The sequence below is a fragment of the Lactuca saligna genome, chromosome 1, assembly GCF_052625555.1.
Source record: "Lactuca saligna cultivar CGN05327 chromosome 1, ASM5262555v1, whole genome shotgun sequence".
Taxonomy (NCBI): domain Eukaryota; kingdom Viridiplantae; phylum Streptophyta; class Magnoliopsida; order Asterales; family Asteraceae; genus Lactuca; species Lactuca saligna.
In genome coordinates, this window is record NC_136417.1 from 2727103 (window position 1) to 2742214 (window position 15112).

Sequence of the window (15112 nt, forward strand, 5' to 3'; positions counted from 1 at the left end):
CTGGGAGATACGGGCCTAGCCCACACTCCATTCTCGGAGAGATACGGGCCCCGCCCACACTCAACCGCCAACTCATATCATACAAGTATCGCACAGACAACAAGTGTAAACAGTTCTACCATGCTGGTATATAACACAATCAACTCAACTAATAGATACGGGCTCGGCCCACACTATAATACTAACGTCTCATCTATACGGGCCGGCCTTGGTGCCTTAGACCCGTTACTACTGGAAGGAAACTCACCTCGAAATAGCTGCTGGTCTGTGTGGGAAATGATCACCTACTACTGCTGCTGCTGCTCCGGAAACTCCCCGGCTGTAATTCCCACAATATACTTAATCATACACTGCTAACTGTCCTTTGGGTAAAAAGACCATTTTACCCCTGGTCTAGCCCTAAATCAAATCGAAGTCAACTTTTAGTTGACCCAACTCGCCGAGTGGATCTCCACTCGCCGAGTCCCTAGCAAACTATTGTCCTGGGTCCCTGATTCTACTCGTCGAGTTGGGCTATGACTCGACGAGTTCATCTTCTAAACTGTCATTCAACTCCTTCATCCTACTCGCCGAGTTGTATGAACAACTCGTCGAGTTCATCTTCATCCGAAGAACACATATGCTAAGACTCGCCGAGTTGTATGAACAACTCGCCGAGTTTGTTCTTGATCTATGAAGATTGCCTTGGACTCGCCGAGTCAGGGCATTGACTCGTCGAGTCCTATCATGAGTGAGTTCAGCTTCCAACTCACCGAGTCACCCCCTGTGACTCACAGCTCAACTCGATACATCTTAAAGGGACCAGTTCAGTGACTCGTGACCAGACTCGTCGAGTCACATATATGACTCGCCGAGTCGCAGCCATGCATCCATCAAATACACCGATTTGCTCGATTCCAGTCCATGCCATTCACAGATCCGGGCTTCTAGGACACAATTCACACGTAAAGTTTCCAACTTTACGTGTAGATATTCACCAATATGGATTTTAAGGCTCAAAGTGCACCAAAAGAGGTAGATCTAGGGCTTTCATGCAATATGACCCCATAAAGGCAATAGATCCAAGCTCCAGGGACTAAATCATGCCTAGATCTAAAGGCTAACAACTTATTATCACCCACAAAGCACAAACAAGCTTGGGGAAGAGCCCAAGAAGGACTCCAATGAAGCAAAAAGGGATTACAAGCTTGAAAGCAGAGGGGAAACGAGCTATACCTCAAGGAATATGTTGAAATGACACAAAGATGCCTGATCTCCTTCTCCTCTTCTTGATCTACACCTCTTTCTCCTCAAAACCTTCAAGAACACACCAAGAGCACTTCAATCTCTCAAGGAAATAAGGGAAAAACGATGTTGGGGAGTTCTGGGGGGTGAATGGGGACGAGTTGGGGCGGAATGAGGGTTTAAATAGGGTGCAAACCCTTGAAACTTAGGTTTTCATCCAGCAGCGGTGACTCGCCGAGTCCAGGATATGGACTCGCCGAGTCGCCAACTTAAAACGTGACCTGGGTCACGTCCCTACTCGGCGAGTCGGACCTATGACTCGCCGAGTCCAAGGCTAAAATAGGGCAATGCTCAAATAAAATTCACATACCGGAAACCAGGTGCTACACCCCATGACATGCCACAACCTCCCTAATATAAACCTCGGCTAACTTCTCTTCAGAAATACTTTCCTAAACCGGAATGAAATGTGCGCTCTTAGTCTAACGATCCACGATCCTGGGAAGCTTTATGATAAAATCTATGGTGATGTCCTCCCATTTCCATACGGGAATCTCCAAAGGCTGCATATTGTCATGATTTCACTGATGTTTGGTCTTGACCTTCTTGCAAGTCAAGAACAGCTCCACATACCATGTCACATCCCGCTTCATGCAGGTCCACCAATAATCAGGACGAAGATCCATATACATCTTCATCGCCCCGGGATGAATGGAGAACCTTGACTTGTAAGCCTCCTTCATCATAATCTAACATACACCACCCCAATATGAAACCCAAACTCGTCGATGCAGAGTCAAGAATCCAATGCTACCATAATCGAAGGAAGCCACCTGATCCACAATTTGCTCGCTCTTTCGGTGCTCTTCCTTCATAGCCTCGACTTGCGCCTCACGAATCCGCTCCAACAATGGAGTAATCACGATCATCCTCGAACATATGTCTCTGATTAGAGTCGCGACCACCTTGAGGCTGAGAGCATCGGCCACCACATTGGCTTTCCCCGTTTGATAAATGATCTCACAATCATAATTATTCACCACATCCAACCATCGACGCTGAAAAAAATATACTAATAAGATTTTTAATGTAAAAACAATACGTTTCGGTTGGACAATTGTCAACATTGAGCGAAATTGAAAAAAAAAAATTGATTTTTTATTGACAAAACTGCACAAATGGTCCCTGTGGTTTGCTGAAAATTGCCACTTTGGTCCAAAAATGTTTGGACTAGCACCAGAGGTCCAAACTTTTCATTTTGTTGCGAATTTGGTCCGATTTTGTTTGAAATTTTTTATAAAGACAATTTTGCCCCTGATTATTTAATATTTTAATTTTCTTTTATTACAACAATTAAAAAGAATTAAAATTAAAAGAAAAAAGAAAATATTATCTCTCTCTCTCTCTCTTTCTCTCTCTCACCCATCTTCTTCTTCTTCCTCAAGAACGCTAAAGAATATCTTCCGCCACTTCCACCATTCGACCGTCGTCCTCCACCACCATTGTTTGACCACCGCCCGCCACAACCACAATTTGTCATATCCATCTCCACCTAAATGAAATCAGATGAACACACACACAAAATCATAGGGGTGAGCATGGTTCGGTTTGATGCGGTTTTCAGACCAAACCAAACCGCAAACCGCATGGTGCGGTTTTTGCATTCATAAAACCGTTGGGTGCGGTTTTGCAATGGTTCGGTTTTTCGGTTTTTAAATGCGGTTTCGGTTTGTATCGGTGCGGTTTCGGTTTTTAAACCGTGTTAATAATTTGGTGCAGTTTTTTTTATGTTTTTTTGTGCGGTTTTTTAAAACTGTAAGAACTGAAAACCATGTGCATATAAGCTTGTATTGTTCTGTTTTTTTTAATACATTCATTTTCAGCTCAAAACAAAAATTACATAATCAAAAATTATAAGTCGCTTAAAATACAACTTGTAACCACTCTCACAAACTAATTAATGATTGAAGGTTGGTTGATTTTGACTTAATTTGTTACAATCTTATTACATGTAATCGATTAGTACGTTTGACTAACAATAGAACATTTCTTTTGCACCCCATATAGTTTTATACAAACACAAAATAAACATATAATAAATATATTATCGTTTATAACTATTTTAAATAGAATGTATATAATATACATTGATTGATTTATTACTATACACGCTTGCGGTGCGGTGCAGTTCGGTTTTGATGGACCGGTTTTTAGGATAGAAACCGCACCGCACCGTTGACCTTCGGTTTTTGCAAAAATTAAATCCGCACCATTGGTTTTTGCATCGGTTTCGGTTTTTCGGTTGCGGTTTATTGCGGTTTTGTCGGTTTTTCTTTAGTCGGTTCAGTTTTTGCTCACCCCTACAAAATCAGATCAAATGAACACACACACATAAAAATGAAATTTGATGAGCAAACACAGATCAACACAAACATCCATCGGTTTTTCAACAGATACAACACAAACACACACACACATACAAATTAAACACACACACAAACTCGAACAAGACAAACGAGAGATTAAACACACATACACACACAAACACCACAACAGATCTGAATAGCTAGGGTTTCAAAAAACTAGAAGGACATCAGTCGAGTTCAACGCCAAACCTTCATCGGTGTAAGATCTGAGAAGGGTTCGTAAAGAAGTTGTAGAGAGAGGCGATTTGAGAATCGAGATCGTCGGGATTGCTTCGAACAAAGATGAAGTCGTTTTGGCATCAGAATCTTCCTTCTCTAACCTTCTGTCACCCCCAATAAAAAAACCCTAGACACACACAGGTAGAGTGCCAATCTCTGCAAATTTGGTCTCCGATTTGGCCTTCTCATCCCCGAGCGATTGTTAGAAGAGAACGACAGTAGACCACACGCCTCCGGTGTTGGTTTGAAACAGGAAGAGGAATTGAAAACAAGGTTCGTTTGGGGGTCCCGATGAGGTGCCACGAGCAACAACAATAAAGAAGACGAGGTCCTCGGTGGGTTTTGCTCGACAGGAGAAGAAGAAGAAGAAGAAGAAGAAGAAGCGAGTGTGACGGTTGGTTCGAGAGAGAGGTATGAGAGGCGAGGCTAGAAGGGGATTTACGGGGAGTGTCGATCGATCACAAGGTTGTATAACCTCTGGTGCTCGTCTGCTTTGGAGAGAGAGAGATAATATTTTCTTTTTTCTTTTAATTCTAATTCTTTTTAATTGTTGTAATAAAAGAAAATTAAAATATTAAATAATCAGGGGCAAAATTGTCTTTATAAAAAATTTCAAAAAAAATCGAACCAAATTCGCAACAAAATGAAAAGTTTGGACCTCTGGTGCTAGTCCAAAAAATTTTGGACCAAAGTGGCAATTTTCAGCAAACCACAGGGACCATTTGTGCAGTTTTGTCTTTTTTATTTGAAAAAAAATACATTGTCAATTTGTTTTTTTAGACAAAACTTTATAAATGGTCCCTTGGTTTTATAAAATCTTTAGTTTTGTCCCTAACATTAAAAAACCTCATGGATGGGTCATGTGGTTTCAAAACTTTTAATGTGTAGTCCTTATGTCCCACCCTATCAATATTTGTTCGTTAAAAGAAGGACATTTTCATCATTTAACTACCTCAGGTACAATTTTGAGGTTTTCTCTTATTATTATTATTATTATTATTATTATTATTATTAAATGAAACTTAATATGTAAGGGTCTCAGACATTGATTTGTTTCTCAGACATCAATTTGTTTCTCAGACATTGATTTGTTTCTTCGATATCATGTTCTAATAAAGATGGAGGCATGAAATTGGTTCTCCAAACGATGTTTCTGTTTCCGTGATTTTAATGTCGTCGTCGTGAATTCCAAGACAGAGAAATCTCACCTTGCTCGAAGGATGCACAAAAGGTAAACTTTGATTGATCTGTTTCTTCCTTAATCTACTAAGTTCAATTCTATGTTTCATGAATCTGTATCAAATTCAATGTTGGTTTGTGAATTCTATCTTGTTTATGTGATTTGTGGCTCACCTTTTTCAGTTTTTCCTAATACTCAAATGGTGAACCTTGTAATGGTCGATGACAATAGAAGGAAGGAATTGAAAGATCTTGATAATCAAGTGCAGATGAAGAAGACGTAGCACCTAGTAAGATTTATTTTTTGTTTTCTAATTAATAATCTAAAATTCTGTTTTATCATATTGATTAGAGATTTATATTTAGAATTAATTTTGAACTATAGATGAATCTGTTATTGAAAAGCTTCATTTTGGCAATATTGTTGGAGAAAGCGCCACGAGATCTCACTAGCGGGTTTATTGAAGTGGGAAAAAAATTAAGTGGAGATGAAGGTGGCAGACGGTAGTGGTGGTGAAATGTGGGGGTAACGAACGGTGGTAGTGGCGGCGGACGATGTTCTTGAGTTCATGAAGATGTTATTGGGTATTTATTAGAGAGAGAGAGAGACCTTGCATATTAAATTTCATTTTTTCTTTTTAAAAAAAATAATAGAAACCCTCGTAATGGTCTCTAGGTAGTGAAATGACGAAAATGTCATTTATTTAACGAGACAAATACTGACAGAGTAAGCCATAAGGACTAAACATTAAAAGTTTTGAAACCACAAGGACCATCCGTGAGATTTTTTAAAGTCAGGGACGAAACTTTAGATTTTGTGAAACGGTCATTTATGAAATTTTGTTTTTTTTAAGTGAGAATTCAGCGTCCAAATTGACAAAGTTATTTTTTTCAATTTTGACACGTTTTAAAAATCTTTGTGCCCAAGAATCATTATCGAATAATATTTGTTAATGACATATGATCTCAACTACTATAAATACCAACATGGTTCTTTATTTTTCACCACATTCAAACATTTTTCATTCAACCCTCCTATCTTTTTTTATTTTTATCTTCCATTATCTTCAAACCTTCATCTCTAAAAAATGGCTAAGCTTTAGACCACAGATAAAGAGATCGTCTTGGCTCGTGCATGGATTGATGTAAGTGAAGAGCCACTCAACATAAACGTTGTAGATGCATCTACTTTTTGGTCGAGCGTCGCCCAAAGATACAATCGTGAAGTCGGTTGATGTCGAAGCAAAAATCAACTCTTCTCCAAATGGAGACATGCAAACGCAGCTGCAGTGCAATTTCACACTGTATTTGTTAGGATGAGGCGTGAAGTAGTAAATTGTGAAAATGAAAGAATTTTGTTCGTCAATGTTTTTGAAGCCTTCCGTAAAGAAACTAACAAACCTTTTCGGTTTGTTGAGTTTTGACAAGTTATGAGGGAGAGCGACAAATGGCGTCAATATGTCCAATGAACTTGTGTTGTTTTTTATTTTAATTTGAAGCTTGTTTTAATGTTTTATATGTTTTAATTTTAAATGTCTTGTGTGTTTTTTAATTTTAAATTCGTTGTTTTTTAATTTCAAGTGTACTTGTTCTTCGTATTTTATATGAAATTTTAATTTTATGTATTAGTTTTTATATAAAATATACTTTTATTGTTTTAAAAAAAAAATTGAATGAAAAAATGACAAATCATGTCTTTTAAATGACAAACATTCCAAGATGTGTGGCAATTTTTACGTGACAACTAGAGGGCAGTAAAAATAAATAGCAAAAATAATATCAGTCCCTTAGGCTTATGATTGAGAATAATCAAGGAAGATAATTTTCAATAGTTATAAAGTATTTCATTTTTACAAGAAGCAAAATAGAGTAAATGGTGTATGACTTGCGTGTAAACAGAAAGTGAGTAGGTAGTAGTAGTGTTGACATTTGACACTATGATCACCTTAATTAATCAGATGGACAATTTTGTCCTTGGTTGAATACTATTGCTCTCCTTGTTTCCTAACTAACAAGTACATGCCACAATGGCAAAATTGTCAAAAAAAACTACACCCTTTGAAATCCTAATAAATTTTTATAGAAAAACACGTGATAACATGCGACTCCAGTTACTCTTAAATGATTAAAATATTTAATAATTTATTTATTAGAAATAGCAAATACCGCATTGTCTCTACATGTATGGATATATTCCATAAATTGTTTTGTACACCCACATAATATTGAAAAAAGCAGTTGAAATTTTCTCAAGATCTTAAACCATGTCGATCTCAACCTTTTTGGCTTCTCGGATAATTTTGCATGAAACCCTAGCTCACAAATCCCATGCTGTTGTTTCTTTCAATCCTATGTCTGGGTTTCGGATCAACAAACACACACCAGCGCTAGCTCCTCTCACAACCACCAACATCGCCACCAGTAGATGGGATTCCATCATCGCTTATGCCAACGTGGAACCCGCTGGAACGCCATCTCCACCACCTGGTTCTCCTCCTGGTGCTTGGTAGCTAATCTTCCAACTCTTTTTATTTATTTATTTATTTATGAGTCGTTAGTGTTTATTTTTTTTAACTTTTAGGAAGAATTGGGCTATTGGGATTTTGATGACATTTATCATCCCCTTGGTTACCACCAAAGGAGGTCCAATAAAATTTCTTCTGCGTAAGTGTTTAAGTTTTTTTTTTCTTTAATGATTAAAAAAAAATTGGAATAATGGGTTTTGGTGTTACAGAGAAAGTTGACCAGATAATGGCGACGGCGGAGCATATATCGGATATAGTGGAATCGGTGGCGGATAAGGTGGACAAAGTGGTGGAGGAACTCCAAGATGATCTGCCGGAAGATAGCCAACTCAAGAAGACTCTTGATTTTATCGAACATGTGGCTGAAAGAGTTGAACAAGATGCTCACAACGCCGGAGATTTCATTGACAAGGTTGGTTTTTCTTTTTTCTTTTTTTTTTCTTTTTATGAAAATTAATTTAGAGATCAAGATTTATTATTTTTTTCCAAATGATCATATGTTTAGTTTTCTTTTTCAATTTATTGACAAGGTTATGTATGTATTTTTTTCTTGATATTTGGAATTTCAGGTTCAAGAAATGGAAGACAAGATAGAGGATATAATGGAACCTGTATTAGAGGAAGCTAAGGAAGTTGATAAAGAAGCCAAGGAAAAAGAAAAAGCACGAAAAAAATGAAATATATAATTACAACTAATTAAATTCTTGTTTGGTGATGAACAAATTAAATTCTATAGCTTAATCGAATAATGTGAAATTTCATTTCAAATAATACTAGACATTTTGTGCCCTTTTGTAGACTTGTGGTTTTTTAAGGAAAATGTGAAAACAGTTTCAATATAAATCTTTTATCATCATGATTTATTTTTCTTGATATTGTTCGTATATAGTAGATATTATTATTATTCAATATCTCATTTTGCGATCTATCTTATCTTACGCGTCATGTGTTGATTATTTATTAAACACGAAAAAACATATTTCACGTGTAAAATCATTTTCGGGCCTCCAGAAACGCAATACCACATCATTTTGAATAGTATCATATTTTGCTTAAGAATCATCTTAAAAATGATCGATAGTGCATGATGTAGCACATCATTTAATTTTTTTAACTTAACTTCAATATTTCAAATTAAATAAGTTATCGAAAACTTGATCATCTATTGCAAATATTTTTGGTTTAATATTGGGTCCACTTCTTTCATTAAACATAAACTTTATATATGTCCGGTCGAGTAATTTACATTTACTTATTAGATCGATATAACTTTAGCAAATATTTTTCATTTTAATGTATAATTTTATTGGGCATACGTATTTAAATCTTTGAATATTCGACACACCTAACACTATCGAGCTCGACCTCGTAATTATTAAGTACCTATTAAAACTTACAACAACTTGTCCACTTGTATCTGCATTCGCCATATCATAATATCTTGCAAGGTATAAATTAATTAAGATCGGAGCAGTGGAATTTTGAACACATCATTCAAGGTTGGCAATAGTTATTGATGTTGAAAAGTACCTTCAAATCAAACAATCTCGCAATATGAACTTCTTTCATAATTTACATTTTACTTGAGGAAACGGTGTCATATATGTCATGCTCTTTTTGAAATCCATGACAAATTAAATGTATGACATGTCATTTATATGGGATGGGTTAAGATTTGTTAAATGGTTTGAAATTGAAAATGAATAATTTATTTTTTGAACGGCAAATAAAAATATATACTAAATTATTTCTAAATTATTTTACTTATTATGGTGAATCCTTAAAATGGTATTTAAATGAATGTGTTTTTATAATTAATTAAGAAGTATATTTGAAAATTAAAAAAAAAAAAGAAACTCATAAAAAAGTAGTTTTTTTAAAAAGCTAGCTTATAAGTTAGTTGATAAACTACTTTTTGATTTACCAAACATGACTACTTAAAACAGATCGAAAAATAAACTAGCTTATCAGCTAGTTGTAACGTGCAAAAGACAACCTAAGTATATTTTATTTATTTATGTTTCTTATTTATAAAAAAATATTTATTAAAAAATATGTAGCTTTTAATAGTCATTGAGCTATTTTTTATCGGTTATTTGATGTGGATATCATTTCAACAAATATCGTAAAGTTGGATTCTATTGTATTAAACATGTATTTTCCTTGGAACATAACGTTTTTATAAAAGAAACTTATATCGGAATAAATTATTCACCGTCACATTTTTGCGCATGTAATCAGTAGTGTGTGTGTATATATATATACACACACGCATACAAAATCATATATTTTGATTGTCAAATGTGTTTAGGGCTTATAATTTGAACAAAATGGTATTAATAATTTAATCGTAGTTAATAGTGATTACCAAGTTACATAAAAAAAATTGAAAAGTTACTTAATAGAATTCTTTAATAAAGCTAAAATAATCACTTTAGAAATTTCTTTATAATAGACGATAAAATTGTCTCATGCCTTACGGGTTTATAACTGTTACAGTTGAAAAGTATAAAGAAGTTGGTATATATAATTATCAATTTGTACCATCAAACTTCTTAGTAGTCAAACAAGTTGGTACCAAGTATAATATTATGAACAAAATGAATTGTATACATGTCATATTATTTAGAACCATTACAAAATGATACCATAAAGATTTATAAAGAAATAAAACATTTTTTTAGCTAGCTAGATCCAAAACAAATATAAATCAAAAGAACTGATATTTCCACAATTATTTTTTATTTATCACTGCAAGATTAATACATTGATAATAATATCCTTCATATTCTTTTAATTTCATCTCCAATCCATGGAGTGGAGTTGGCATGGCCTCGGCACTCTCGGCTTACACCACCCCAAATGTGGCATGTCTAATGAATTGTAAGGAAAAGACATTCTATTAATGAGAGAGGATAAAGAAGGCAAGGGTTTAAAGTTTTTCATTCGTTTATTTATTTATTTTCAATCAAGGGATTTCTAATCCAATGGTATCCGATGTTATCTACTCTAATTGAGGTTAGGAGTTCAAGTCACACTGTGGATATATGTGAATATATACTAAACTATTCCTAAATTGTTTCAAACGTCATATTTTATCACCTAGCTTTTTAGCTGTCAGGAAGTTTTTTTATTTAACAGCTAGCTTTTTCAACTATCAGTTAACTTTTCAGTTAGTACGCCAAACATAACCTTAAATTTAAAATTCATAATATATTAAATGTATTTTATATCCAAGATAATTTATTTTTAAGTGTTAGGTTTTACATTTTTATGTTAATAAAAAATAACCTTTTTATATGTTATTTAATTATATTAATAAAAATGTCTTTTAATATAGATATCTATAACCATTATAATATAGTAATATCCATTTGTTATATAAAATTTATAAAAACATGTTTCCTTTTTTAATTAATAACTATTAGACACTAATGACATTATTTCAATTTTTATGTCTTTTATATATATATATATATATATATATATATATATATATATATATATATATATATATATATATATATATATATATATATATACACACACGCTTAAATCGTATTTAGGAAACAAAGTAATAATTTGAATGTAAATTTATATTTGTCTATGTTGTTGTATATTTTCATTTAAATCAATATTCTGAAAAATGAGTCAGACATAAAACATGTCATCTTGCTAGTTTGATAGTCCAACCGGGCCGACTAACCCTCAAATCCGAAAATCCGTGCGAGATCATAATTAATTTCAATTTTATTTATAAATAAACACAAACAGAAAACAAAGATAATTTTATGCATTTATATATAACTTGAAATTGTATTAATTGAGTTTAAAACTTATTCAAATATCATAAAAAATCATATTTTCTTCTAGACCTACTTTTAAATTATAATAAAAGTCTCAATAACATTTTTAACATATATTAAAAAATATGATTAAGTTAAAAAAAATCAATAATATTAATACAATATTTTTTCCAAAGTAAATTTTTTACAATAAATAGCTTTTAAAATATTAATGGATATGATAGGTTATTACCAACATATATAATTATCTATGATATAATATCATTGTAATTGCAATTTGTATAATATATGTGAATTCGATAATATACGTGAGCGATGATCTAAAAATCGAATTCACATAATTAATCCTATAAGGTATAAACAAAACCAATTTTCCAATTGAATCTTGAATATAACATCAGGTCCTTTGGTCCACCAATGCCACTAAATTAATTATAACAAATAAAAGTAAACTAACCTTCAAGATAAAGTACAGGGGCAAAAATGTTTTTTCACTCCACTTATAATCATAAGCCTAGCAGCAGGTAAATTGAGGTTTGGAACTGGTTTAGCTATGACAAACATATGCAGGCAAATGAAGGATAAAGTATGTAGGGTTGTAGGTCTTGGAATGTATTTTAACTCCACCAATGTTGCCACTAATTACATCAAATGACAGCAAATTCAACTTCAAGATAAATAACAAGAGAAATAATATCTTTTTCACTCCACTTACCAAAGGGAAAGCCTAGGAGAGTGGATTACTCGAAATTACCTAAATGACCTCAAAGCCATCATCCTACTCAATACTCATATATACCAAACCGGCTACCCAACAACCATGAGCCACCCATTAACCATGGATGTTATTGTGCTGATTACTTAGTCTAGGGTTACGCTTCAAGCATCTTCTCTCTCCACGCGTCCTCACATTCGTGTATTCTTCCTCTTTTGAGAAACCCATTTTGTGTCTTGCCAGCACCACCACCACCATTGTTGGTGTTGTCAAGATTTGTTGCAGAAGCACATTTTGAGAATGATATGTGCATGTGTAGCTCTATATTTAGTATAGATTTTTATTGTTTATTAGCTAATTAATTAGATATTATAGACAAAAGGTACTTAAGTATGTTTGAATTATATTTTCAGTCCAAAAAAGAAGATCGGAAGCAGGAGTAGCTATTGGGAAACTTTGGAGTGAACAAAAGAAGAGAGGACAAAAAACCACAAAGAACTCGGCGAGGCTGGCATTGACTCGACGAATTCCCACGAAGATTCGCGAAGCCGAAGAGTCCTTACCTTGCCGTACACGGGAATTTAATGAGGGGCTCAACGAGTCGAGTCGAATCTATAAAAGAAGTCTTCCAGATCGGTACGAAATTTGGAGAGAGAACCCTAGAGAGAGGAGTTGCGATTCAGAACGAAGAGAGGCGTTTGGAAGAGTGAAGATCCAACCCAATTCCAATTTTGAAGGATAACTAAGGCATAATTTGATTTCTCTTAACTAGATCTAGTACGTAAACCATGTTTATGTTATTGAATTTCGTTTTTTAGTTTTCTATTGCCTTAATCATGAGCTAAACTTTTTAGCTTCTGTTTGGGTAAGACAATTTTGAGATTATGGTTTGATTAATGGTAGGATTAACTTTAAATTTGTGATTTTGTTGAATTAAGATTGTTAAAGATACTTATGCATTAACCATAACTATTTTATGTTAATAGAAAGACAATTAGGCTGCATGAGCATCTCTTAATTGTTTACATCATCTGATTTATGTGAACACTCTATTATGCGCCTAGAATTAGCGAATGTGAAACTAGGATTAATTAAAGAATAGGTAAGTTAATGTGTGAGCTTATTTGATAAACCAACAACAAGAGGCTAATTGAATTATTAATTTAATTAACCATTACAAGTCTTATTTAACCCGAATAAATAACCTAGAGAATTAATTAATTTAGACAACTGGCCACTGCTTGAATTAGTTTATTTTCTAAGGATTAGCGATAGCGAATGTGAATCTAATCACCTAAATCGGTAACCAATAAAAGGTTAATCCATTGCACTATTACCATTAAATCAACCATAGAATCAATTGAGTCGAACATGAACAGAAGTCCCTTTAGATATTGAATTTAGTTGGTCTTTGCTTGCTTAGTTGTTAGTTAGTTACTTAGTTTAACTGTTAGTAAGTTTCTAGTCTTGTAAAACTAGAGAAAACCCCTCTTTTATTATTTGTTATTTTGTTTTTAGATAATTTTAGTAATTAGTTTAATTGCCTTCCCTGAGTTCGATATCTTGCTTACTAGATCTATACCACCAATTGACAGGCTCACTGCCTTTTGTGTGATTAATTCACAATTTAGAAGTAGGAATAAAACTAGTTGGTTTAACACACATCAAGTTTTTGGCGCTGTTGCCGGGGAACGGTTCTAAATTTAAATTGATTACTATTGTTATCGATCATTTGTGTGAGATTTCTCTTGCACAAAGTTACTGCTTTTAGTAGATTTAGGATTAGAATTGAAATTCAGTTTTTAGCTTTTAGGAAGTTCGTTTACAATTTTTTGATGTTTTTGCATTGAACTTGACGAGTCCATCGCTGAACAACTATTTTCGTTTCTAGTTTTTTATTTTTGTTCCTTTTACGCGTTTTTCTTGTTTTGTTTGCAGGCATTACATGACCAAAGGATCCAACACACCCCTGGTTCCTCCATACGAAGACCCAGAACCCGCTTTAAAGAAAAACAAAGGCAAGGAGGTTAAAAGCTCTAATACACCTAAGAAATCACCTTTGACGAGCTTGAAAACGGTTTTTGGGAAGAAAAAGAACAAGATGGCAGGAGAGACCAGCAGTCAAAAGAGCGAAGAAAGCCAGTTACAGAATATTGAAGATAATCCAAAAGCGGCCGAATTCGAATACGACTCCGATTCTGAATACGAAGAAGAAAGCGATTTTGAAGGCGAACTAGCTAACCCCATGGCTAACATCTATGAAGTTCCCATGGGAGAATGGAAGAAGAGAATGTGTGACGATACCAGGCCGGGACTTGCGCAACCCGCAATTCCCGCAACTGCCACCTTTGAGCTTAAAGGTCACATACTTGCTCAACTAAAGGGGATCCCCTTCTACGGTAAAGATCACGAAGATGCCTATAAACACTGGGATGAGGTCAACGATGTAGCTGATTATTTTAATGTTCTAAATGTGCCTCGCGAGACCCAGCTGCTTCGTATGCTTCTAGTTACATTCAAAGGTGCTGCAAAGGATTGGCTCAAATCATTACCTCCTGGATCTATCACTACATGGGTTAAAATGAAGGAAGACTTCATTGATCAATTTTATCCCCCCTCAAAGATAGCCAAATTGAAGAAAGCCATTGCCAATTTTGAACAACAAGCTGGAGAATCCTTATACGAGGCATGGGAGAGATATAAGGGCTTACTAAGGAATTGCCCACATCACGATCTTAATAGCCAACAAAAAGTATCTATTTTTTATGATGGAGTAAATGTGACTACAAGGCAGCTTCTTGACTCGCAAGGACCTCTCACAAAGAAGCCACCCCCGGTGATAAGGGAATTAATTGAGGAATTCTCTAAACACTCTAGATAATATCATAACCCAATGAATGAAGTAATTCGGGGGGTGGTGAACACTGTTAACAATAGCATGGCGGCAATGATGGCTAAACTAGAGTGTTTAGATCGGAGGATGACTAAGATGGACCAAACAATCCATGCTATTCGGGT

At 34.5% G+C, this 15112-nt stretch overlaps 1 protein-coding gene and 1 non-coding gene across 2 annotated transcripts; one reads left to right on the forward strand and one right to left on the reverse strand.

Moving 5' to 3' along the window:
* The first annotated feature begins 7226 nt into the window (after positions 1-7226).
* LOC145027338 (uncharacterized) lies at positions 7227-8446 on the forward strand. Its single transcript, XM_078976906.1, has 4 exons — positions 7227-7554; positions 7630-7712; positions 7783-7985; positions 8143-8446. Exons 1-4 carry the CDS (start codon positions 7313-7315, stop codon positions 8248-8250), a joined length of 636 nt encoding a protein of 211 aa, XP_078833032.1. The 5' UTR covers positions 7227-7312; the 3' UTR covers positions 8251-8446.
* Positions 8447-14723: 6277 nt separating this feature from the next.
* LOC145027904 (small nucleolar RNA R71) lies at positions 14724-14830 on the reverse strand. The gene has a single exon (XR_013675666.1). It is a non-coding gene; the product is annotated as a small nucleolar RNA R71 (small nucleolar RNA).
* Between the last annotated feature and the right edge of the window lie 282 nt (positions 14831-15112).

Excerpts from the sequence above, each read along its gene's own strand:
- LOC145027338 (XM_078976906.1), top strand. The coding sequence starts at position 7,313 with ATGTCGATCTCAACCTTTTTGGCTTCTCGGATAATTTTGCATGAAACC. Across the intron at positions 7,555-7,629 it reads GGTTCTCCTCCTGGTGCTTG|GAAGAATTGGGCTATTGGGA; the intron begins GTAGCTAATCTT and ends TTTAACTTTTAG. Across the intron at positions 7,713-7,782 it reads TCCAATAAAATTTCTTCTGC|AGAAAGTTGACCAGATAATG; the intron begins GTAAGTGTTTAA and ends TTGGTGTTACAG.